A 27,097-nucleotide genomic window follows, 5' to 3' on the forward strand; every position below is an offset into this window, starting at 1 on the left:
ATGTGTATACATAGTAAATGTCACTATGGCCTTAATTTCTGACCAGTGTCATTTCCAGCATGTCACAGATGAGTTTCTCTGTTCAGATAAGACTAATAAAACTCCTAAAATTACCAATCAGAAGCTGATTTAAACTATGCAAATGAAGCGGTTTCTTGCTTTGTGACAGAGGATTCATTTGTAACTTAGATTAGAGGCTCTAGTCTGTATTTCTCGGTGACTAATGAATCTGGCCTCAGCAGACCAATTTCTGTTCCACTCTAGTTAATGGCTGCAGCAGTATCAGTGTGAGCATTTTGAGTATTCTATCTCCCAATAGAGAAAGAAAAAAGCCTTTAATGCCCCTTGGAAGTATCTTCACCTGCCAGGAAGGTCGTGGTGGCTCACAAGGCAGACAGAACAAGGATATTAAGATGGATTAAGCTAATTAATCTTACTCTGACAGTAGCCTCGGACAACTTTTCCCCCTGCTCATTTTAATATAATCTCTCAAATTAGCAATTTTTGTTGTCCTTTGTACAATGTATGTTCTTTTTGCATCTGCGATTACCAGTAGATCAGGACAGTTTACATTTGGCCTTCATGACACATTACGACTAGGTAAATGGGATAGAATAAATAAATCTAGTGATTTCAGTTGTCCAAGCCATAGTTAGTAGACAGCTACAGTAAATCAGTACAAAAACCTGCCTTCAGTTGCTTAGCTGACGGGGTTATATTTTTATTTAATGTTATTTTGCGTAATAATAAAATAAGTCTACATCCGTGAATCTTTACAACTTGGGTGTTTATGGAGACTTTATTCTGCCTTCCTGTTTCCATTACATTATTAGTATAGGCTTTAAATATTTTGATTGCTTTATTGATTCCTTTAAAAACAGATCACTGTTTGTGAATTAAGGTATACTCAAGAATTTTTTAGCTGGACAGGGAATTGGAAGAGTGAAAATGTTCACAGATAATTTACAGACTTTGAAATCCTCCCCTCCCCCGTGGTAATTAATAGACAACGTTATAAGGCACAATTTTGGTTATTAAATTTTGGTTCACATTCCAAAAAACAATGTCTTACTTTTCAAGCATAACTCTTAGGCTACTCCAGAGGCATCAGTGTTTTCTATTTAGAACATTCAAGTTTTGAGATTATAACTAGGAGTGACTGTGCATGTAAGAATAATACCTCAGGTTAAGAGCTGTCGCTGGTTGTCTATCTTTTCAACAGCTGAGATGATTAGATAAACGAAAAAGCCATCTTTTTACACTTACTCTTTATAATCAAATAGTAGCCTACTAATCCTCAATTAATCCTGTTTTGCAATAGTAAGATATGTTATAAGTTGACCAGATATATGTTGTCAAGGTGTTCTTCCATCTTGAAATAAGAGTAAATCATCATGACAGATAAATATTACAATTGTCGCTAGTCAGTGATTGAAAATCACCTTGGTACTAGAAGTAGTCAGAACTAATGATGGTTTCCTAATGGATGCAGGCAATTGTTGACACAGTGGACAACCTTCTGAAACCTGAAGCTCTGGAATCCTGGAAGCACATGAATTCTTCGGAGCAAGCACACACTGCAACAATGTTACTGGATACCTTGGAAGAAGGAGCTTTTGTCCTGGCTGACAATCTGGTAGAACCAACCAGAGTCTCAATGCCCACAGAAAATATTGGTAAGTGAATCTGTTGTCAGGTTTTAATTTTGATTTAGAAGACAGATGTTTAAGAGAATGATGTTTCCATTCTGAATCCAATGAGTTATTTCTCAGGGCCAGACTTCTCTTTTGTTGAAGTATTTTTGTCTGCTAACAAGAGACATTATTGATCACATTTCATAAAATTAATGCAAAAGCCAAAATTTTTCTTATATCTTTTAAAGGTTGGTGTCATGTGGTGGTGGTGGTTTTTTTTTAAATTCCAACTGAAAAATCATTAAAGGAAAAATGTGTTAGAGTGCTTGAATGCCTGAATATGGATTGCTGAAGTAATGAAAGTGCTTGCTATGGAACTGTGTCAAATGCTTTTCCATTTCATATATTATGTTCCTAATGAATTTAAATAACTTTCTGGAATGTGTTCTCCCAGTCAGATATTTTAGGCAAACAGAATTTGAGGCAAATGTTTGTATTAAACACAACTACCTTCAGGTGAAAATGTGGTCAGTGAACTACATCTTCTGTAAAGCAGAATACCCATGCTTCATAGATTGCAAAATAGCTGCCGAAAGTTTTGAAGCATGATTTAGAATTAAAGGGCTAGCCACAAGAGTCAAGAATTAACTTGTGATGATATTTGAAAGAAGTACAGTAAAATTATATTAATTTAGGTTTGACTGATTTAAAACTGTCAGTTATTCAGCTCAGCGAGTTTGAGCTTAGATGAAGTTTTGTAGTGCCCCTTAGTAAATGAAGTTAAAAAGTTTCCCAAGCGTAAATGTAAAAAAACCCCATAGACTAGCCTTTCACCAAAAGAGTATATATCTGGAACAGCAGATAATGAACAGAGTCTTGCTATCTGGGATGCCATATCTCATTACCTAATTGTGTCAGCTTAAATCATGGGACTTTATATTAAAAAATGCTGAAAAGTAAGGTATTTAGAAGAGAGAGACATTAACCAGATTATGAAACTTGGATTTAACTCAAAACTTTATTTAAATAAATGAATTTCTAGAAAGAAAGAAAGTATTTTTAAAATCCTGTTTTTATTTACTGTGAGGTTTTAGGATACATAACTCAATAACTTCAAATTCAGTGAAGTCCAAGTAATTTGGCCAGTCCTGATCCGGGAGACCAGTCACAAGGAAAGTGGGACTCTACCTTAGCCTTAGTAGTAATACAGAATGAATAAAGCTCTCCCCTTCTGTCTAAAGCTTTTATTATTTTTGAGGTTAATTTGTTTATTAGTATAATGAAATTCCTAAGATATACCTTAAACAAGTCTTCTCAAGTGTTCCCAGTGATGTACCTGTGAGGATAAAGGAGTGTAGACAAAGATGAGTCATGGAAAGTGTTATCTCAAGTGGCATGTTACGGCCTCAGTTTGTTTGCTAAGTCTTCTAAGGACTGTTTTGAAAACAAACAAACAAAAATCCCTCAAACTGAAATTTCCCTCTTATGCTTCTCCCAAGTGTGCCAGAAAATTTGACAGGCCAGGTTGATAGTCTGTGCTCCCATTAGCTTTGCATAATGCAGAACAACTCTGAGGATATGTCTCAGATATTTTATCTCCGTTTGAAACATAGTCTGCAAATTTAAATGTCCAGGAATATATTTTTCCTAATATATTTTCTGTGTTTTCAGAGCCCTAAGGGATTATTCTTCATACTGTTTTTTTGTGTGTGTGTTTTTAAATTTTTAATTTAAAGAACATTATGGGTGGGAATTCCTATAGGATGTAGTACACATTTTTTTTTTTTTAAATATATCTTTATTGATTTCAGAGAGAGGAAGAGAGAGGGAGAGAGAGAGATAGAAACATCAATGATGAGAGAGTCATTGATCAGCTGCAGCCTGCAACCAGGCATGTGCCTTGACCGGGAATCAAACCCTGATTGCCCGGATCCTAGGTTGATGCTCAACCGCTGAGCCACGCCCGGCCGGGCTGTAGTACACATTTTTGACTTCTCAAAAATAATGCCCTGAACCATATGCAAATATGGATTACCCAAGAATTATTACTGTCAAAGTCATTTTACATATTTTAATATAGTTACGTCTTTTTATTTCTAAGATATGAACAGTCTTGCGACAAATATTATACATGATTTAGTATGAGGATTACATTCAACTTTTCCTGAGGACTTATTCCCGTTTTAGATGGAGGAATAAGATGGCCCATTATCTTTTTATGTCTTCACTCTCTGGATTCTCTTTTCTGCATTTAGAATATGGTTGTAGTGTCTTTGGTTATTAAGACAGTTTGATTTTTCTCCTTAGTGATTTCTCCTTGAACCCTTAATTTACTTTATTGTATGGTTTACCCTTATGTATAACCTCATAAAAATAGTATAATTATATCTGCTGTAACTGTATCTGATATGGCTTTTAAATATCAACTTTGAGATATAACTTATATATAATAAGAACAGTTGTAAGTGTACAGTTTGATGAGTTTTGACAAATGTACACCCATTTACCTAACAGCATGGTCAGCATTTCTGTCACCTCAAAAGGGTTCTTTATACTCTTTTGCAGTCAGTCTTCTTGTACTCCTAGCTCCAGGCAACCACTGATCTGTTTTCTGTCACTGTAGTTTAGTTTTGCTTTTTCTAGAACTTCCGTTGAGTGGAACCATACCACATATACTCTTTTTTGACCTTGCTTCTTTTATGCAGAAATAATGTTTTTGAGATTCATCCATGCTGGTGCGAGCATCCGTAGTCCACTCCTTTTCATTGCTGAGTAGTATTCCATTTTAAGGACATACCACTATTTGTACACTTACTCACTTGTTAGACATTTAAGTTATTTCTACTCTGACTGTTACTATTAAAGCTGCTCTTTTCCCAAGTCATTGTACCATTTTATACCCTTAGCAGCAATGAGAGTTCCAGTTGCTCCACATTCTTACAAACATTTAAGGTTATCTTCTCAAATGTCTTTTTAATTTTAGCCTAGTGGTTTGTAGTGGCATCTCATTTTGGTCTTATTTTGTCCTTGTATGGTTGCTAAGTTACATTTTGTTGATAATTGTTCTTTTCATCTGCTTATTGGCCTTTCATATATCTTTTTGTGAAGTGTCTGTTCATATATTTTGCTCATTTTTAATTTTTTTTTGTTTTCAGTAATAAGTTATAAAGACTCTTTATATATTCTCAATACAAATCTTGTTGAGTATATGTGCTCTGCATGTTTTCCTCAGTATGTGACTTTAAAAATTTTTTTCTTAATGATATCTTGAGAGCAGCAGAAGTTTTAAATTCTGATAAAAAATTATTACCCAGCTTCAACATCTACCCTAATCCTGTTTCACTTATTCTTCTTGTTATTGTATTATTTTAAAGCAAATCCTAACATGTTATTATTACTGTAAATACTTTGGTAAATATCCTGTACTTTTTAAAAAAGAAAACACAATGTCATTGTCATAGTTTAAAAATGAACAAAAATAGCTTCAAAAGATAACAAACAGGTGCTTAAATGCACTTGATTTTTATAAATTTGTTAATATTTAATTACTTAATTTTTTAAACCAAATGCAAAGTTCATGTCCTACATTTGATTGATACATTGCTCAAGTCTCTTTTAATTAAAAGCCTACAGCTTATTTTTTAAAACCTTTTTCATTCTTGTTGAAGAACTTGAACAGATAATTTGTCTGTAGAATATCCCACATTCTGGATTTGGCATATTTCATCCTCATGTTACCATTTTACCATGATCGATATATACTGATAATTAGATCAGGAGGCTTGATCAGGTCAGGTGTAGGTTTTACGCACCCTCCCCCCTAATAACTTTCTGTTGCTTCCTATTCAAGAGGCACATGTTTGATTGTCTTTCTTTGTGAGCTTATGATTGATTAGGTGGTTCAGGATTATCAGCCTAATTCATCCATTATAAAATTCCCTATCATTTATTTTCCCAATGGGTTTAGCAGCCAGCATGATTGTATCTGTCGATTTAAGCTTGGTTACATTGCAGTAACAAAACCCCCAAAGTGACAGCAGCTCCCTACAAGAGAAGGTTTATACTTTGTCCTGCCGAGTCACCATTGGAGGCTTGGCTTTGGCTCTGCTCCATGTGGTTTTTACCCCGGGCCTCAGGTTGATGGAGCCTGCGATGTGGTGGGTCTCCTGGCTGAAGCCATAGTTTTCCCTGTGTGCTCCCTTCCTTACTTCCCCTCTCCTCTCATTGCAGCAGGTACTCTATGACGAATTTGAGAAAGGGGTCAGAGAATATATTAAAATCCTATCTACGGCATTAGTTGTCGATGAGGCTCTGCTCCTATGAATCACGTTTATTCAATTTCAGGGAATCCGTTGAACATGTATTATTTCAAGCACACAGAAATGGAGAATATTGTAAACATGTTCCAGTCACCCAGCTGAGCCTCATCTTAGTATTTTACCATATTCACTTCAGAACTGGGGAGAAAGAAATAGTTTTAGATAATGTGTTATAAATCCTCTGGGCCGCCTCTTTCCTGATCAGATCAAGAAGGGAGTAACCTGTCATCCTTAAATTGCTTGTTAGCATTAGTAAGCTTTTTAAAAAAATATTTTTTTTTGCTCTGCTGGTAATGTACATTTAACAATTACTTTTTATGTTTTTAAAGTTAATGATTTCACATTACACATGTAATTGAACATTTTCTTTCTGCTATGATAATTTTCATATTTATGCATGTTGATACATGCATCTCTAGTTCATTCATCTGATCTAAGAAGACTTCAGAGTTATTTGTGTGCCAGTGATAGATATTTTAGTGGCTTATGCTTTTTTGCTGATACTATAAGAAAACTACAGTGAAAGTTTTTATATGTCGTCTTGTTCAAATGTATGTGTGCCTTCTAGACATACGCACACATATGCTTAGAAATAGAATTTTTGAGTGGTAGAGCATGCCACTCAGAAACACTAATAGGTAAATATTTGTTGAATGAAATGAACTCTTTGTACATGTATATCTGTATTTGGAGCATTTCATGAAACTCAAAGGATTTCCTTTTTTCACCCTGTCTTCCATCCTGTTTTAAGAATGACGATTTAGAGTGCCTTTCCGTGAAAGAGACATATATTAGATGTGCATTTTTGTTACTCTTCTAATTCCCCTTTACCCCCTACCCACACATCTGATATGAGGAGAGCAGGTCATTCATCTGCCCACCAGCTTAATCTTTCTAAGCATAGGCCAATAAAATAAGTATTTCAGTAAGCTTCTGCAGCTCATTGAATTCTAGGAGTTATATGACTTTCATGATAAACTTGTATTTTAGTTGTTTGACATGTGGTCTGATAGCATATAAAAATCTCCCAGGATTATGATTTCCTATTCACAGCTAAATTTATATGTATTTTACAAAACAAAGTTCTGAAAGATAAGAAATAAATAAATATCCAAGAGTTACTCTATAATGGTATAAGCTCATTTTTGTGAAAAGGAATAAAGGGAGTAAATTCATCATGTGTGTGTATGTGTGTACACATACATGTTTGTCTAAGTATAGAAATAGCTTTGCAAGGATTTACATCATTAGAGAGGGTGTTATTCAGAGAAAATATATGGACTGTATTTATTGAATTAGTTAGAATATGTGTTGCCCTTGCTTGGCAAACTTTTACTGTGAAAACCCAAATAGTATATATTTTAGGCTTTCCAGGCCATGAGGTCTAAGTTACAAATATTTAACTGGCATTGCAGTACCAAAGCAGCCATAAGACAATATGTAAATAAGTAAGCATGGCTGTGTTCCAATAAGACTTCTATTTCCAAAAGCAGGTGGCAGGCCAGATTTGGCACATGGGGCCTATTTTGCCCAACTTAAATATGTAAAGATTAATGGTTACTAGTGAGAATTAATGGGGAATTTTAATATCTTGCCAGACATTTTCTCCTAAATAAGCTTTGCTGGTCTTACTACATTTAGAAATTGGAGGAAAATATATTATTGCAAAACTGACCTGTGTAGTCTTATGTATTAAAATGTGTCATACATATAAATAGATGTATACATGCAATAAAGACATTCAGATTTATACTTCATAGTTTTCCCATTGACATGTAAATACCCATGGAAAAGTTATTTAACATAAAGAGCCAAAAATACCATTTTGAAATGTTTTGAATAATTTAAATGAAACTTTGAAATTTTTGTGTTATGAATTCATACACTGTTCATATTCATAGGCTAAAAGTCTGGAATTAGTTCATGACCAAAAATATAAAACTATAAAGAAAATGTTTACACAGAAACGTATGTAATATGTGAAAATGATTATAGGAAATTTTTTTAGAATAGTCAAGGCTTAAGAACTTCTTAGAGTAATTTATTTCATATTTTGTTGAACCCTAACAGTAAAGTTTTGTAAGTAGATAAAAAGAAACTGTTTTTTGTGCAATTATCATCTGCTCTTTGTAGTTTAAACAGTGCTCTCCTATTCCTCCTTCTTTATTTCTTTGCCTCATCCAGTTCTGGAAGTTGCAGTACTCAGTACAGAAGGACAGGTCCAAGACTTCAAATTTCCTCTGGGCATCAAAGGAGCAGGCAGCTCAATCCAGCTCTCTGCAAACACTGTCAAACAGAACAGCAGGAATGGTAAGATGGAACCGTCTTCTAAATCCTGTGGACAGGTTTTTTTTGTTCAGTTATACCTTTTCGCACTAAAATGCTGAGTATTTGACTCCTTATATAACAAATACCCCCTAACATTTAAAAGCAGGTTTAAAATAATGCTTTACTGTTTCCCAGTGAACTCAATCTAAATAAAGATTCCATAAGGACTTTTTCATTTTATTCTTATTTTAATATAATTTTTTTTTTTTTAATAGTAGTAAACACAGTACCTGTAAAGTCATGAGACTGTTTGTATTTTTCTAGGACTTGCAAAGTTGGTGTTCATCATTTACCGGAGCCTGGGACAGTTCCTCAGTACAGAAAACGCAACCATAAAACTGGGCGCTGACTTTATTGGTCGTAATAGCACCATTGCGGTGAATTCCCACGTCATTTCAGTTTCAATCAATAAAGAATCCAGCCGAGTATACTTGACAGATCCTGTGCTTTTCACCCTGCCACACATTGATGTAAGTTATGTATGTTAGTGAAGTAGTGGGAGGTTATAAAACCAGCGAGGAAGGAAGGCAAAGCTGACATGCTGGACATGGGGAGAGGGGGAATGGGGAGATGGCAGAGAGGAAGGAAGGATCTTTTCATTTGAATTTCAAATGTTGGACTAGGTCAAAGAGATAAGTTTATTTAAGTCTGTGAACATAAAACTAATTGAGGTTCAGTGATTATTAGAACTTACGTGTATTCTTAATGAAAGCTAATACAGTAATCAACAGGAAAATGTAAATGACTGTAATTTGTTTTAGAATGAAAATTAACTCTTGCCTTAGCAGCAGGATACCAGAGTGTTAACTGACAGGACTCTGGTTTTTTAGAGTGGCAGATCTTTTTTGGTTTTATTGATCATATTTGACAAAATTGTTATCAAGTACTGTGCTTTTAAAAATCTAGGATTGAAGAGACATGCCTTAGAGTACAAGTTGGTAGTTAAAGAATTACACTGTGTTGGAAGACTGAAGAATTTTGGCATTTGTTATATGTAGAGTGAAAAGTGCCCACCGATAGCCCAGTGGATCTCCAGAAGGGGCAAAGAAAAATAAATTTGTGTGGTATTGATATTATATCTGCTGCAGCTGATTTCGCTCTTTTAAGAACCTTAACGTTGCTCATGTGTCACTGAGAACAAAAATGAGCCCAGCGTGGGAAATGGATTTTAAAACACTTGGTTCTTATAGAATTTTCTTAGAATGAATTCATGGGTCTAATTATGTCAGAAAAGGAAAAGAAATGATTCTGTCGTACGATCAGAATGTAAAATCATAAGATGGAAATTGTAATTGTGTAAAATGGGTCTTTGGTAATTTAGGGTACACTTTAGTGTTTCGGACTATAAAGCCCCTTTTAAGTTCGGTATCTGCCTTGTATAACGTAGTCTACAGTTTTGCTGATGAAAAACTTTATAGTCCGAAACATGCAAAGTTTAATCTAAATTACCTTTTACACATATTAAACAATTGCTATTGCCATCTTAGAGTGTAAAATCCTAATTTTATCTTGTCATTTTATTTCCCAGCCTGACAATTATTTCAATGCAAACTGCTCCTTCTGGAACTACTCAGAGAGAACCATGATGGGATATTGGTCTACCCAGGGCTGCAAGCTGGTTGACACTAATAAAACTCGTACAACGTGTGCATGCAGCCACCTAACCAATTTTGCAATTCTCATGGCCCACAGAGAAATTACAGTAAGTATTTGCACTTCTAATTAGTAGCAAAGAAAAACCTCAGAGATTCAAAACAGCTTGTTGACAATCCCTTCTTTGGGTGCTAATTGTAACTAAAAAGCAGAGTAATGTGGACTTCTAATTGTTTGTACACTGGCCATGTATTTTAGGAAACCTTGGCACTATATTTCTTGTTCCATCTCAAAATCATGGGCTTTACAGACTTGTTCTAAATTTTTCTCCTTTGGCAGAGATGGTTGGGGACTGAACAGCAATAGGTCATACGAAAGAGAGAGGGCTCTAAAGTTTAATACCCACCTCATCATGAATGTTCAAATCTCATTTCACAACTTTTAAGTTTCCTAATCATTTTGCACACTGCAAAACTGCAGACTTTGAAAGGTCGGAATGGCTTCTGGAATGTTTCTTAGGATTCCTTTTTTTTTTTAAATTAATTGGGGTGACAGTGGTTAATATGAACATATAGGTTTCAGGTGTGGGTTTCTTTGTTAAAAGATCTGTATGTTGTTCTGTGTGCTCACCACCCAAAGTCATATCTTCTCCCATCACCATATATTAAGACCTTCTTCAGTTCCCCTCTGGCAACCACCACACCTTTGTTTGTGTCCATGAGTTTCAGTTTTATATCCCACATATGAGTGAAATCATATGGTTCTTAGCTTTTTCTGCCTGACTTGACTCACTTAGCATAGTATTCTCAAGGGCCATCCACGTTGTTACAAATGGCAGTATTTCATCCCTTCTTTTGTCTAAGTAGTAGTCCATTGTGTGCATGTACCGCATCTTCTTTATCAGTCCTCTATTGCAGGACACTTTGGTTGTTTCCATGTCTTGGCCACCGTGAATACTGTTTCAATGAGCATCGGGGGCATATATCTTTGCGAATACGTACATGTTTTGGAGTTTTTTGGGTATATACCCAGGAAGTGTTCCTTTTTGTGATTAAGAAAATAATAGCCAGAAGATAAAAATATTTTAGCATGAAAGCTCTCAGATCTGTTGTGTACTCAACTCTTAGTATATAAATATAAAAACCCAAAGGGAAAGTTCACACTTAAAATTTGACTTGTACGTTAGCTGGGAAAGTCATTTAAATACCAAGTATTTTAAATCATAACTAAGTATATTTTCTATATGTTTATATAGGCAGTTATTTCAATTACTTTGAAATAATTGGGCTCTTGCATTACTTTCTAGTAGAATCTTACACTTTCATAGGTCATTCTTTGGATATAAAAGTTGATGATATTGATCTGTCCTATATGATCAAAATTTCTTTTTAGTATTGAGCCCTATTTGAACACACATGAATGTTCAGAGAGCTCAGTATTAACAGATGAGCTATCACATTTGAAAACTATCTCACCTTTAGTTGATGTAATGAGGAATATTAACGTTTCTTATCTGTTTTTATTTTCAGTACAAAGACGGAGTTCACGAATTACTCCTTAGAGTTATCACCTGGGTGGGAATTGTCATTTCCCTTGTTTGCCTGGCCATCTGCATTTTTACCTTCTGCTTCTTCCGTGGCCTACAGAGTGACCGTAATACAATTCACAAGAATCTTTGTATCAACCTTTTCATTGCTGAATTTATTTTTCTAATAGGCATTGATAAGACAGACTACAGGGTAAGTACCCCTTCAGTTTATTGACCTTGGATCTCTGAAAATTATTATGACAAGTGTGAATCCCCTCATATGCTGATACTAATATTTGACCTCGTAACAATCTAATTGACATGGCACAATTGAAGGATAATTTGTAGTAAATGAAAAGACAGCCCAGTCATTAAGTAAAGTTGTCATGAGTTCATTCATTTCTCATATTTAGGTACAGTTGCATTCTTGGGGGTTGTTACTAAGACATAATTTGATTAGCAGAATGCTGGGGTTACTGAAATGGAAAGACCCTGTTTTTACAATTTTAGTTTTCTCACATAGTTATTCTGACCAGTGATCATTTCTTCATATTCTGAGCACTTTATTTGTCATGAGATTTCCATGTTAGAAACAGAACTTAGTAATTTTTCACCCTGTATTCACCTGCACTGGGGTGAATGTAAGAATCCTCCACATATGACAGGAAAATAATGTTAGGTAATTAGAGCTGAGGTATGTGTCATCAAAGCAAATTTTTAAAATTCTGGTACATAAAAAAATAGAAATAATATATTTGGAAACAGCTGTTCTGCAGACTTAGGAAACAGATCATCTCCAAGTAGAATATTAAAGATTTAATAATGGATAATTCTAGAAGAGAAATTAAGATATGTTTTCTTATTCCTTGAAAAAAAATTTTTTATTTCACTACAAATAGTGATGTCTTATAGTGAAAAAATTTCTAGCACACCTGGCATTATACTATAAGCATTAAATTCTTCAAATTTGGCAGTATTTCCATTTTGGGGGGGGAAAAAAAGAATTTTAAGAAAGCAGTGTTTAAATAACGATGTATTTTAGAGAGAGTCGTGAGCACCGGCGCAGGGACCCTCGGCTTTGGAGCGGGCCGTTTACATTCACCTGTTCTCCCTCGTTCTGTTTGTTCCCTTTTCTATAGATCGCATGCCCAATATTTGCAGGACTTCTACACTTTTTCTTTTTGGCTGCTTTTGCCTGGATGTGCTTAGAAGGTGTGCAGCTCTACCTAATGTTAGTTGAAGTTTTTGAAAGTGAATATTCAAGGAAGAAATATTACTATGTTGCGGGTTACTTGTTTCCTGCCACAGTGGTTGGAGTTTCAGCTGCTATCGACTATAACAGCTATGGAACAAAAAAAGCGTAAGTAATTGCAAGCGACCTGAGTGTTTTTCAAGTGAATAATTTTTTAAAGCCTGTTAGCTGTCAGTGAGGTTCCCTGACAGACTCAAATAGCCTCTGAAAGCTTTATTGGAAAGAGAATGGGCATGCCGTGCACAAATTACAATCAAGTCTTTTGTAATTTTCTGGGTTCAGAGGATCTGTACTCTGTGGAGGCAGATTCTAAATTACGGACTTACTTTTTAACACAAAAGATTGACCTGAAACAAATTGAAAAAGTAAATAACTTTTTGGCCTTTAGAAAGATATTAAGTAAAAATTCTTCTGAACTTAAAGCATCTGACAGGTTTAACTACTCAGTTTTAAGCTAATGCTTCATTAGCTCTCTTTGTGCAGTGGACCCTCTAGCTAACTCTCATTCTGAACTGAGACAGGAGCACATTCCTCCCCATATGTTTTACTTTGATAATATTTTATCAGGCAGTTTGAAAGGCTTAAAATAAGTCACTGTCTTTCATTTATAAAAATATAGATATTTATGGAAAGTGACAGAAGGTAGGACAGAGCCATGTTTCTAAGGATTTTATTTGCTGGAGGCATGAATTTGCCTTCTAATTCTGTTTATTTATTCCTTTGATAAAATTAGTTATATAAAGATTCTTTGGACTAAAGAAAGCTTTTTGACTGTACAGATGATGAAAGACAAATAAAAGAAATTCAGTGGGGATTCAGTGTTATATGAAAAATGAACCACTAAGTGAAATCTGTCTTAATAAGTTTATGCATCATTTACTCTAATACTGTAGGAGTCGATGCTTTGATTTTTTTTTCCTCTAGTATTCATCCATTCCCAGTTGAGGTATTATATTTATGCTGTGCAGTTTTGCAACAAACATAATGCAATCATTTTTTTGTCTGTTGTGTTTCATAGAGGTTAAGCACTTTAGCTCACATATAGATCGGAAAGGCAAAAATTGAAGACAACTTTAACATGATGAAATAATTTGGAATATTGAGTTTCAAGTTTTTCTTAGGAAAGTCGGAGGTCTTAAGAATTAGGGATTGGTGGGGAGAGTGACTGGGGAGGGGGAAGGAACTGGGGGAGCGGGTCATTGGGGAGAAAAGGGGACATCTGTAATACTTTAAACAAAAATAAAAATTAAAAAAAAAAGAATTAGGGATTGGGATGTGGTGGGATTTATTATTCCCTCATACGAACATAACTGCGTCTTTCTCAAATTTAAAAACTGAAATGAAAGCCAGTAGGTAAATAAATTACTACTTTTTAAGGCAAAGCCAACTCAAAATTAATAAAACTGTTCTTGTCCATGACAAATGAATTTTCAGAGGCAAATACAAAGATAGTTTTGTTCATTAGATTTTTGAATTTCAGTTTTCCTTGTGATGTTGAGGGTCCATTGAAGCTACTTAATACATCTTCTTTTCTTTTCATAATAGTTGCTGGCTTCAAGTTGATAACTATTTTATATGGAGTTTCATTGGACCTGTTTCTTTCATTATTCTGGTAAGCAAACTATTTTCCCTTCATTTCTAGCTTGCTGCTTTAGCAGTGCTATTGAAAAGGGGATAATTTGTTTTATTGTAATTAGTACTGTTTCTGAAATCCTCTCTCCTCTAAAAAGTACTTTTTCTCATTTCTAATTTAGTTTGATAAAAATGTCATGTCATAATGTTTGAAAATCTACTCATATATAAACCATGTTAAGATTGCATGATGTGAAACGAGTTTGATAATTAGAAGGGAATAACTGATATGTGTAGCGTATATTGTTTTTGAGTAGTGGAGTGTTTTTACGAAGAGTTTTAATTCAGGAAGTTCTGTCTCCAAAATCTATAATATTAGTGCTATACCAAGTTTGTATGGCATTTATGAATTAAATGAATGTTTTATGGAAGTGAAAGAACATTAACTTAATATTTATTATCTTAATTTTCACACAGTAATTTAGTACTTTTAATTGTCCATACCCTAAGTTCTTTTAAGGATAGATTTTTTTGTGTGTGTGATTTTTTTTTTTTCCATTACAGTTTGCATTCAACATTATTTTGTATTAGTTTGAGAGAACAGACTGTTGGTTGCCAGAGAGGAGGGGCTTTGGGGATGAAAAAGGTGAAGGGATTAAGAAGTACAGATGGGTAGTAACAAAATAGTCATGGGGATGTAAAGTACAGCAGAAGGAATATAGTCAATCATATTGTAATAACTTTGTATGGTGCCAGGTGGGTACTTGAAATATCGAGGGGACCACTTTGTAAACTATATGGTGGTCAAAAAGATATTTTAAGCTTAGATTAATGAGTGAATAATAAATCCATTTTAGGTCCATTAGAAATAAAGTTAGTTTTCTAAGACTTAAAATACCAGCTAGCTTTTATTTTAAAATAAATATGATATAAGTATATTGACATTAGGTATTTTTTAAACTTCTTACGTTAGTGTTAGTCAAATATTTGAAATATAGTTGAAACAAAAAAATGTGGCTGCTAAGATACTTGGATTTCTGTATTTAAAACTTTTCACTAATCATAGCATCGTTAGAAATAGGTGTTATTGACCGTTACAACATTGAAAAGGAAACATGAACAAGTTTAGATACTTCCTACATCTTTTGATTACAGGTTAACCATTCTTTTTCTTTTAAAAGTGACACAAATGAACCTATTAGGATATTTCTCTGGTTAACTTGCGTTTCATAAAATTGAGAAAAATTTTTAGTAGTTCAAGGAAGTATAAAACTACTTTAAGTATATGCACATTTGTCACTAAAATGAATTTTTTACACAGTTATTCAAAGCAAAATGAAAATTTGAGGTGAATGCCTGTATGAATCACACCAGCAAAGTGGATTTCTCATTGGAATTATTCAATCCAGATGATTGCCCCAGTTTTTGTCCTTGGTTTACTGATGTTAACACTGCCTAAACCTATCTCGAATTATAAAACAAATAGCTCACATGAAGGGATACGGTCCTTAAAGACTCAAGCTTCTTTTTCCCCCCTCAGCCCTTGACCAAGCTTACGGATATGTTGAAAATTGTGAAGACCCTTTTAAGGATATTGGTTCTATATGTGTTTACTTCTTTTGTACTGCAGCTTTGTTTATTTTCTGTCTCTAAGGATAAACACTGACTTTAGAGTACTAAAAAACATTTCACGTGGCAGAAGCAGTGAATGTTCACATATACTTATTTTCCAGCAAGAAAAGAGGGAAAGGACATTTTATTACATTGCCCATTTACAGTGTCATTATTATCGCCTACCAAATCATCTAAGTTGAGATGTGAAGGGCTTTGGGGAGCAGTGTTCCCAACTTAAAACAAAACAAAACAGCAGGTAGCAATCACAGTTAAAGATGCTGAGAGTAATTCTTCTCTCGCAATTGCTTTGCCCTCTAACCGTCCCAGCGCAGACACAGAGTGAAATAGAGTGTAGAACATTGTCTTGCGTGTCGCCTGAATTGAGATACAATAGGATGGTAGAATACATGTTTGTTGAATAATAATATATTTACCTGCATTTATTTTTCTGGTAATACAGGACTTTTAAAGGGTAGCTCAGACACAAATCTTAATAATATAAATTATATAGTATCCTCTATGCTTTTAGGGAGTACTCTTATAACAAATGTTTCATTTCCAAATTTTCTGAATTGAATCTGTTAAAGCTTAGTAATATTAAATAAGTGTACATCTTTAATAATGTTCTATGAAGAAAAATAACATGCTATGGAAGATGAAACTTCCCACTTCTGCGTTTCTATTGAATGTCTCGCCTACGGGCCACTAGAGTTATTATATCTATGAGAAGAGTGCTTGTAAGTAATGAGCAGTGGGAAACCATTAGTATGCCTGAAATGGTTTAATGAAAGCTTGGATCATGACACCTCAGGAGCTATTCTTATCATTTGGACAGCTCCATCTGCATCGTTAATAATTAATTCAGTTCAGTAAGAGTTCAGCTCACACACTCATTTAGAAGTCTTCTTCAGAGAACACCTCTCTGGCTGCTCGTCCCTGGGAGAAATCGGTTTCTGCTTGGCTAACAGCAAAGATCTGGAGATACAAGTGCAGTTTTAGAGTTGCATTTGCCAGGCAGCAAAAGCTCCAGGGAGGGCAGAAAGGGTCAGAACATGTGCAGTTCAGTTGGGTTACTTCAGAGTGGTGTTCCTGTTCTTCTGTCTTATCGTGTCCATGTCAGCACTGCAAGCTGTGGAATGAATTTTAAGCTGCTAAGCTCAGGCGGATGTGATTCAGTTGAGCAGGTTGATGACTGTAACACAAACTGTGCATTCCTGTAATCCGTGGACCCTTTTTCTGTTTTTAAATTTCTCATGTCATCAGTATGGGTGGTGATGAGCTGTGCATATCATTAAGTAGTGATTCATTTTATTGGCAAACTGCTGGAGGGTTATTTAAACGATAATTTATACAATTGTTATTTTGTGATAGGTAAAAGTGTCATTTGTCATTGGAAGAGAAAGAATCCCCCCATTTTGGGATTTACTATGTTTTAGCTAAATAGGAAAAGATTTTTTCCTTCTGAATTTGCTGTCAGTCTTTTACACAGAATTCTATTGAGATGCCTATATACCTGTTTACCTGTGTACACACATGCATGTGCAAGCACACGTATACACACGTACACGTACAGGGTGGAGCTGAAATGTGATTAATTCCTGGATGAGTTGCCTCATCTCCAAAATTGATCACCAGTATGGGCTTTTAGGCTGGCGAGTTGACATACAGCATGTAACACAGCCCTGCCAGCCTGTGAATCGTTGAATGATGCCATGTACCCACCAGGGTTAGACAAATCTTTGTGTACATAGCTGCAACTCTGTCTTTCTCCTTTCTCACTGGTACATAACACCTTTCAACCTATCCCAAGATACTGTGTTTCAGACTCCGTAGTGTTTATGCCGGAGAGGAAAGACAAAGAATGAGGGCCAAAGGGGGCTGTGTTGGAATCGGAGGGAGACGAGCAACACTCGCTCAGTGGGGACAGCCCCTCCTCCTTGTCTTGTGGCCCGCCTCCGGTGAGAAATGGGAAGATTCCGTGTTTGTTGGTTGTGATTTATCTTTTCAATGCGTGCCAAATGCAGGAAAATAAATTGGAAGAAATAAAACTGAGAGAAAAAAGAGATCACGTACTCCAACCAAAAGAAAAAAACAGAAGCACGGCAGTGTGTGGCTGGAAAGGGCCATTTATGTCATGGGAAAAGTGCAAAGAAGGAAGAGCTCACAGTTGCATCCAGTACTTTATTTGAAATTAAATGCTTTCAGTCTTCAAGTGACTATTTGGGATGATAGATTTGATCAAAGATGTTTCTATTTGCCTGTTTGTTTTGATTTTCAGTTGTATTTTAAGAGAGCAAGAAAGGAGTAGAGGAGAGAAGGGAAACATATCTGTTGAAGTATTTTACTCTACAAAATCATGATTCTTATTAGAGTATATTATCTCCAGAAAAGATCATAGAACAATATTTATTCTCTGAAAATAAAAATTGGCATTTTTAAAGCATTGGAAAAAAATGAAAGAACTCCACATTTAAAAGTTTATTTACATTTCAGTATATGCTCTGTTTAATTCCAGAAAATATTTCACTGTCATATGTGTTGATAGTAACATATTAAAGTATCCAATACCTAAATGATATTTATTTTTTTATTTGTCATGAAGGTTTTTTTAAATGTAGAGTTGGAGAAAAGTATCTTAGCTTTTTTTGCCACCTTATGTTATGATTTTCAATATGTTATGCAGGCTTTTTTTCATAATTACTTCGACTTGGTGGTATTTCTTCCTACTAACGATACCATTGCCTCTCCACTTGTCTAACTTCAAGTCATATTTCAAAGGCTAAATTGGTGTTGGATTTAACTGTACATTTCGCGGGATCTAAATATTAGTGGATCGTCTATAATTTAATTTCAGTTCTTTGAATTAGAGAATTCACAGACACTTCTGAAAGCATCTGAGTCAAATATCCTTCAGTGATTTTATGATTTTATTTCTATTATTTTTAGTTGGCTTTAAAGAGACTCACTTTTTAAATGTCCTTTAGAAACATTTGATATTAAATACTTTAGAAACTATAGCCCCTATTTTTGCACTCAGCTTTTATGGCTCTGTGTGATATTTAGTTACGTGAGTTTAAGACAAACAGGTTTGAGAAAACGCAGCTGGTAAGCATACAGTTTGGCTAGTGGGAGTGAAAGTGTATGGGCATTTTAGCTGTTTGCTGGTGATGGGATGGTAGTGTTCTACAAAGGAAATTGAGAATTATTTTGGCAAGTCCATCAGGTGGAAGTCATTTGACAAGCACACCTCATGTTATTTAGGATTTCTCTGAGGCTGTATTTTATACAGTCATTATTTTACTATTTATCTTCAACTAATTCACCATAGGAGTGATTTATAAATTGGATTACTCTTTATAGAAGTGGAACACTTTTTAAAATATAAAACTACTATATCTCTGTTTTGTTTGAAGGCTAATTTTTTCTCCCAGAATAAATTGCTTCATTTTATTTGGAGAGACTGTGTACTGTGGAGCCAGACCACAAGTATACTAAATCTCAGCACTGACATTATAGTAGCTAAGGAATCTTTGGCAAGAAACTTAACATCACAGATTTGCAAAATGGCTATTTAGTTATATTTTAAAAGAACAAGAAAGGAAATAGAAGAGAGAAGGGGGGGGGGAGTGCTGCCTGCTAACTAACCTCCAGAAATAAGATTATAGGTTGTTGGTTTTTCCCCCCTTTTAATTTTCAGAACTTTATGTATTGTGAATGCATTACATTTGTTACTAGGGGAAAAAAGCCACACACACACATAATGTTAACCTCAGTAGGGTAAAAGGAGAGAGGGGAAAATGCAGCTAACAGTCGATATTTTTTAGGATTAAATGAGATATGTTTTCTTTGGCACCTTCTACTTGGTTAGTTCTCAGTCTTAACAAGATGAAAATGTCTTTGTATGATACTTAGCTTCAATTCTACTTTTATGTAGTAGAATTTATTTTTATTGAATACGCGTCAATGATTTTTACCTGATTTTTTTCATTGAAAAATGTTTGGATGGGTTCACCCCCAAGATTTCACATTTTCTACTCATTTTCTTTTCATAGCGTAATACTTTATATATCCACATTTTTTTTCACATTCATGTTTTTTATTTTCTTATAGCTTATACATTGTAGTGGAAAATAACTTTTTTCTTCCTGGAATATACTACTACTATTACTACTATTATTTTGTTCCTTAAGGGATAATTAGTATGCTTAGAAAATAATGAACACCAAATTGAGACTCTATATGCTTCAGGAAGTTGTTCAAGAAAAACTAGGTCCAGAAGTTTTGGGGGATAAAAAAAAAAAAACTTCATTAGGACATTCAAAAATGAGGGTCAGGAAGTACAAAGGATTTTAACTCTGAATCTATAAAGCGGCCTTTCTTACCTAAGGGTTGTAGTCACTTTGTTTACGTGGGTTTTGGTTTGTTTTTAGGATATTTAGAGTTCTTGTTTTCAACCATTCCTTACATTTAAGGCTTACTATAGCATAAAATAAAAAATAAAAACACTGTTGCTTTTGTCTTTTAAAAAAATTAGAGATACACTGTGTCATATTTAAAAAAATAAATAAATCTAATATTTACTGTACTGCCAGAAAGATATCTCTAATTTCTCAGAGGCAGAAATTGTCTTATCCACAATACAATAAGCACATTCTTGCGTGGGGCAGTCAAGTCAGCAAATACTTGTTGAATAAAATGTATCACAGTGTAATATCCCTGAAAGTGTAAGCATTTATTTATATTGTGACCAACTGGGAAAATACTCAGAATGTAAAACTAAAAAAGTGTTTCTACAAATGTATTTGCTTTTTCTCTATACAAGTATTTTAGGAAATTCATTTTAAGTACCATTTTAAACAGAGAGCTTCTTTTGTCCTCAAGTAATTAACACAGAACACTATCTGCCAACACTTGCAAATTGTGCCTATTAGCCTTATTTCATCCCTTAAGAAGAAATTCTACATCTAAGAGAAAATAAGGCACAGTGAACAGAAGGACTGAAAAACAGCTTGGGGTCTTTGCTGTGTCCCCTAAACTCGTTAGGAATGACTTGGAAATTTTATTTATTGTCCTATATCATTTTTCCTAATATAAAATTAGAAGTAGGGACATATGGTTAAAATATGTCCTCATTTTGTCATATGGTATTGTGACTTAGTAAAAAGGATCATTTTATTGTAACAAAGTTAAGCCGATTATTATCTACCACCAAGAAATTGCTTTCCTCCCACATTTAGTGGGTCTTTTCCTGAATATACCATTTGGGCTTGCACTGTCTTTTAAGTCATATAAAGCTCACAAAATCTTGTTTTTCCTTTTTAAAAGTGATAATCTGAAGTAAATAAAATGTCAAAAAGCCAGGAACAATCTAGTTTAGTTCTACTTTTACAGCGTAAAAATGGAACGGCCTTCCCTCCGTCCAACATTCTGCCAGGTGACTGTAGAAGCAAATACAAATTACAAACCGTGACCTCTCCTCGATCAAAACCCACCTCCTTTCTTCTGAGTTCACTCATGTTCATCTCCCAAACCTTCCTTCCGTGCCAGGCTTCATCTTCCCCAGTTTGCTTTTGTTACCACCTCATTTTTTTGCACGGCTGAATGTTTTAGAGGGACTCAAAGAGCCTTTTTCAGAAGTTACCTATTCCCATATAATACAGAGACTAGGAAAAAAGAACTGATGGCTTTTAATAGGTAAATAGCAAGTATATATGTATATGTATTTAAGTTTATCTTACTTTAAATAGCTAACCTTTTTCATATATTTTATTACATTTAATCCTCACAATTACCTTACAAATAGATTGTGCAAATGTTATTACTGTCATGTAATCAGCCAACATCAAAAGCTAAACGCTCAGCTAAGTCTTAGGGTCTCATATGCAGCAATCCTTCCATTATAAGCTACGTGATATAAATGCCTTTTCTAAGGAATTTACTTCACTGTTTGCATTAGATGGTTTTTAGGCCCTGGAGTACCTCTAGCTAAAGAAACTAATTTAGGTATCTAATTTATTTAATCATCACCACATGATACTGTTTTAATGAGGTTGCAATTCCATGTCAAATGATCTATTAAAAAATCGATCATACATAGCTAGAGTATTTTATTATTTAGACTTAACTGGATCATTACATATGTAAACTAAAATGGAATCATTGTCTACTATATACTTATGTCATTGATATTTCACTGCATTAACTCACCAAATAAATTTGCAGAATCTTATTTTTTATTCTTTGGTTGTAGTGATCTAATTCTTTTTTTTTTTTTTTTAACTTGTTTTAACAGCTAAATATTATCTTCCTGGTGATCACGTTGTGCAAAATGGTGAAGCATTCAAACACCCTGAAACCCGACTCGAGCAGGTTGGAAAACATTAAGTAAGTGTGTTGTATGTTAGTTTTAGTGCTTGACAAACTAAGTGAAAGATACTCTCCACAGGGAATACATGAGTACCTTCTATCAACTGTAGAAATTATTCAGAATGAGGTTTTATCATACAAGGTTGAGTCTCACTGTGACCATGTCACAGACATTGGTCAAAAATTAGATACTAATTTCTGTCTTGATCTAGAGCCAAGAAATTGTTTCAGTAGCTTTGTGGAAATTCCATATCATTGTAGCCGTCTCATTTGAATTTAAAGTGCAGTTCAGAATGATGTTCCTGTTTGCATGGCTGATAAGATTATATTCGGTTTGTTTTTGTTAAATGACTTTTTTGATTTAAGGATCCTGAGCAGTTTCTAATCTTGCTTTCTTAAGAGAATACACTCTATTACTGTTGTTAACTTGGAGATTATCTGTTGTTTTTATGATAATTAAATAAATGTTTAGCGTATTTCAATGCCGAATAAAAACTGCAATGTACTATCAGTGGAAAAGCGCTATCCAGTTAGCAAAAAAATTGATAGCTGTTGACTCCTGAGTCATCTTATGGAAGCATTGCCAGTTATTTTTTAAGTATGAGCCTTAATTTAAATTTTGATGAGATATTATACCAGTTGGGTATAATGGGATTGCAAAAAAATATATATTATTTTAAATGTAAAAAAATGGCAGATCTATAGTAAGGGTAATTTTTAAAAAATTAGATGTTTTAGATAGGTTAGTCCAGCCTCATTGCATGTTGCATGGTAAGGGAGAGAGCTAATCTTTAGCATCTCTCTTTTCTCCCCTTTCCTCTTTCTGTCGTCTCATCTACACCAGTAATTACCGTGTTTGTGATGGCTACTATAATACGGACTTGCCTGGGTAAGGTAGAACCCTACATTAACAAATTTACGGCATGATTTATATTTTTACATATCTGTCAGTGTCATGAATTGCCCTTAATTCTTATAATTATTTTGGAATATCTAATTTGCTACAGTATTTTAAAACTATAATATGCCTTTATTTTTTTGATTGCTTGCCTCTGCATTTTGACTTTCTTAATTTTGACTAATTTATAAAATATATAAATGCTTTCTTATTACTTTCTATTTTAATTCTGCCTAATAATTTTGTTTCTCTTTTCTGCTTATAATGCTTTCTAGCTATGAAGATAATAAGCCATTTATCAAGTAAGATCATTAGTTAGACATGGAATGCACCGACTTTAAACCCTTCTCATTCCGTCCTATTTTCTGCAGTTTTTTTCTCCTTAAGCTGTTCATGATGAAATCTCTCCAAAATTATTTTATTTTCAAGTTGTTCTCATGGTTTTTTTTCGTCCCATTTCAGCTAGGCTTCTTCATGCTTTAGTTATAAAACCGTAGGTTCACCTCAGATTAGTTTTTCAGAATCTGAAGTCTAGGAGCTGATTATCTGCCATTTAACCTTTCTGTATGTGTCACATTGTTCGGTGTCATGGGTGTCCCACAGAAATAAAAATACAGGAGTAAACTAATGAAGGACTCCTAATTTCTTATACCAAAATGCACATAAAAGGCAATAAAGTCCTGAGGGATGTTTTTGCACCTGTACTTTCATGTAGTTTTGATGCCTTGTTTATTCTGGAGTAAAAAAAGGTCATACCTGCCGTTGCTGTTTTCCCTGGAGGCTGCAGTCCCAAACGCTGTCATTCTTCCTTGAATCAGTGAGAGGTTAAAGCCAAAACGCTGTTGAATCTGAATGTGAACATAGAGAAAGTCAACTGCTACTACTGACCCGTTCATATTTAACTGTGATGTGCGCCGTGCCCTCGCTGACCCTGTGAACAGGACTCCCTTTACTTTTTCAGGTCCTGGGTGCTTGGCGCGTTCGCTCTCCTGTGTCTCCTCGGCCTCACCTGGTCGTTCGGGCTGCTGTTCGTCAACGAGGACACTGTGGTCATGGCCTATCTCTTCACCGTGTGCAACGCCTTCCAGGGCTTGTTCATTTTCATCTTCCACTGCGCCCTCCAGAAGAAAGTAGGTGGCCTCCCCGCCGGCTCGGCTGGCTGGCTCTTTCATTGGAAATGATAGATACAGTAGAGAAGATGCTAAGTTACAACCGGCACATTACTCAATACCGTTATATGTTTAATCCTAAATTAATTGTCGTGCGTGCCTGGAAATTCAGGCTTCACCTGTAAAAGATGTCAGCCATCAGTTTTTGGATCTCTATTTGGGACTGTTATAAACTAGATATTTACGTTAAGATGTCTTCTTTGCTAGTGCGGTTTATAAAAATGCTTTATGGAAAGGGTATACAAGATAAAGAAAGGGTTAAATTATTTTGTTCTTTGCTCGAGGAAGAGAATGCAGTGGTCCAAAGTGAAATTTAGTAAAAGGATAAGTGCCCTTCATTTAAAAGCACTCTCCATACAAAAATTTAACATTTATGTTGCCTTTCGAGTAATTTTAATGGGACTAAAATTTAGTAATTGAATATCTCACATTTTATTATTGAGTTCCGATTTTTATATTAAGTGGTGTAAGCAGAAATGATTAAAAAATTAATGTTTGTTTGGAGATGAAATACGTCCATCTGTTGCAAGAAGATATAAACCTACGAATAGTTTAGCACCATTTAAGTTTAAAATTTCCAAGCGTTCCACTAGGTATCATCTTTTCCCTGTCTGCATATCCAGTGCAGTCTTTTTATTCTGTCATTACTAGTTGGTCACTTAAATTGAACAGAGAAATAGAATTGCAAAAGTGAAAACTATTATGTTTTCAGTCCTGACAAGATGATAGTGTTGTTACTTCCATCAGTTTTGAATAAGCTATAATTTTGAGATAATAACAGTGGAATATGCAGTACTGACAGGTAATGTACATTCACAGCAATATAGGCATTAGGCAGCACCAACACCGGAGAGTATTATTTGGATAAAATACCATTTTGATTGCCATTGTCTTGATTATAGAGCATTTCAGAGTAGTTAGTGGCCATTAAATGTGCACACAGTTTTTGTAAGGTATCATGGGTTATTTAATAACATTGAATTTTAAATTTCTAAACATTATTCAGGTATAACCTTTGTAATTACTTTGGTTTTTATATATTTCTTACTTTATAAATGAGCATTTTGTATACATGCATATGATCACATTCATAATTTCTGCCAAATTATTTTGAGATAAAGCCTAAACATAGCCATTATTTCCTCATAGAGTTATGTGTATTAATTGAACAAAGATTTTGCTATGCTTTTTAATTAGAGTTATATTTAAAAACATCATGCAGCACTTTTGAACATGTTCTGCTTACTCTTGGATACATCCTATTGGGTGTGGCCACTATGACTTGTTAAGAATGTGATATAAACTGATTTAGTTAAAATCATGGTTCTTACTACTTCAGTGAGCATATTTAGGCAAAGAAAATGCTTTGAAAGTTCAATCCCATTGTTAGTTATTCTAATAAGTGTAATTAAATAAAGCTAAGAGGAAAATGCAAGTGCACTTAGATTTAAAAGGTCATCTTAGTGACTTTAATTATCCAATTTTGCAAGTAATAAGTGTCAGAATCATGGTCTTTGCAGGCAGGTAACTGAGCATAGAACTGTGAGTGGGGGAAGCCTTTGAGTGTGTTTTTGTAACCTGCTCAAAAAATAATTTCTTATGCAATATCTCCTTCTAGTCTGTCTTGTAATTTCACAGTCTGGCTCAGCCTCAGCAGTACATGTTTATATGCCAATATAGTTGCATAGAATCCCAGGACTCTCACCTACTCCTTCCAATTTTGTACCACCTCTCCAGGTGCCCTGTTATTTAGCGAGTGTTTGGACTTCTCTTTTATAGTTTACTTTAAACTTTCTTTTAGACCTAATAACTTTTCTATCTATTCATATATCCAAGCTTCAGGGGGAAGAGGGAAATTACACGGGTAACTCATTAATGGGAATGGAAGTTGGATAAGTAGTTCCTTTGTGCTAATGAAGTGAATAGGCATCTTAGACTCCATACTAAATGCTAAAGCTAGACACTTCAGAAAATGCAGAAAACATTCCCTTGTAATTAATGGCATATTATCAAAGTACTTTTTTTCCTTTATTCTTGTGCCAAAATAGTCTTGTCATTATAAAGAGGTTACCCACAAAAACTACGACGCAATCCAGTAAAAGAACTTTATGTATATTGACCTACCTAAGAGGATATGAAGCGTATAAAACTTAAGTGACTGAATTACGAGTGGTTAAATGTAATTAAGCAAGGAAACATTTTGTCCTATTTTCTTAGCACGAAATATAAAATTGGGGTTACTAAGTATATAGACAAAACAAGGCTTTTAGAATATTACTACTGTATTAATAACATTTGCATAATAGGTTATAAAGTATTACCACATAGTACATCACAATTGAAAGATTTCACTAGCCAGTGCTAGCGAACAGAGATATTTTCCTGATTTCAGCAGTTTCAGTTGAACTTGTTTTTGTCAGTTCAGTTTATTGTCTGCACCGAAAAATACCTGTGGAACTCTCGGTTGCCGCCAGTGCGTGTTTAGTTGGGGAGAGGGGGAAGCAGCGGTGTCTGTACTGATGCCTCGGCCCGGTTACCCATCGCAGGTGCGGAAAGAATACGGCAAGTGCTTCAGGCACTCGTACTGCTGCAGCGGCCTCCCGACCGAGAGCCCCCACAGCTCGGCCAAGGCGTCCACCAGCAGGACCAGCGCTCGCTACTCCTCCGGCACGCAGGTAACAGCCTCGGGCAGCCCCCCCCCCCCCCCCCCCCCGAGAAAGCCCCCAGACGGCTCCTGTTCAGGGGCACGAGCCGTCTCATTGTAAGGGTGTCCTGATAGCAGATACTTGCTTTGTTAGTATTGTGGTTTTAATTTCTTCTGAAG

The 27,097-nt window shown here is 34.9% G+C and overlaps 1 protein-coding gene across 15 annotated transcripts in view; it reads left to right on the forward strand.

The window, feature by feature from the left end:
- Window positions 1–27,097, forward strand: part of ADGRL2 (adhesion G protein-coupled receptor L2) — a 178,002-nt gene that overhangs the window by 143,199 nt on the left and 7,706 nt on the right. For all 15 annotated transcript variants that reach the window (XM_081145430.1, XM_081145432.1, XM_081145425.1 and 12 more), the window contains 10 exons: window positions 1,493–1,676; window positions 8,138–8,263; window positions 8,546–8,751; window positions 9,810–9,983; window positions 11,404–11,613; window positions 12,542–12,762; window positions 14,200–14,266; window positions 22,133–22,224; window positions 24,066–24,234; window positions 26,820–26,948. In XM_081145430.1, coding sequence (XP_081001556.1) covers window positions 1,493–1,676; window positions 8,138–8,263; window positions 8,546–8,751; window positions 9,810–9,983; window positions 11,404–11,613; window positions 12,542–12,762; window positions 14,200–14,266; window positions 22,133–22,224; window positions 24,066–24,234; window positions 26,820–26,948 — 1,578 coding nt within the window. The remainder of the gene's footprint in view (window positions 1–1,492; window positions 1,677–8,137; window positions 8,264–8,545; window positions 8,752–9,809; window positions 9,984–11,403; window positions 11,614–12,541; window positions 12,763–14,199; window positions 14,267–22,132; window positions 22,225–24,065; window positions 24,235–26,819; window positions 26,949–27,097) is intronic.

This window comes from Miniopterus schreibersii (genome assembly GCF_964146895.1).
Source record: "Miniopterus schreibersii genome assembly, chromosome: 8".
In the NCBI taxonomy this organism is placed as follows: domain Eukaryota; kingdom Metazoa; phylum Chordata; class Mammalia; order Chiroptera; family Miniopteridae; genus Miniopterus; species Miniopterus schreibersii.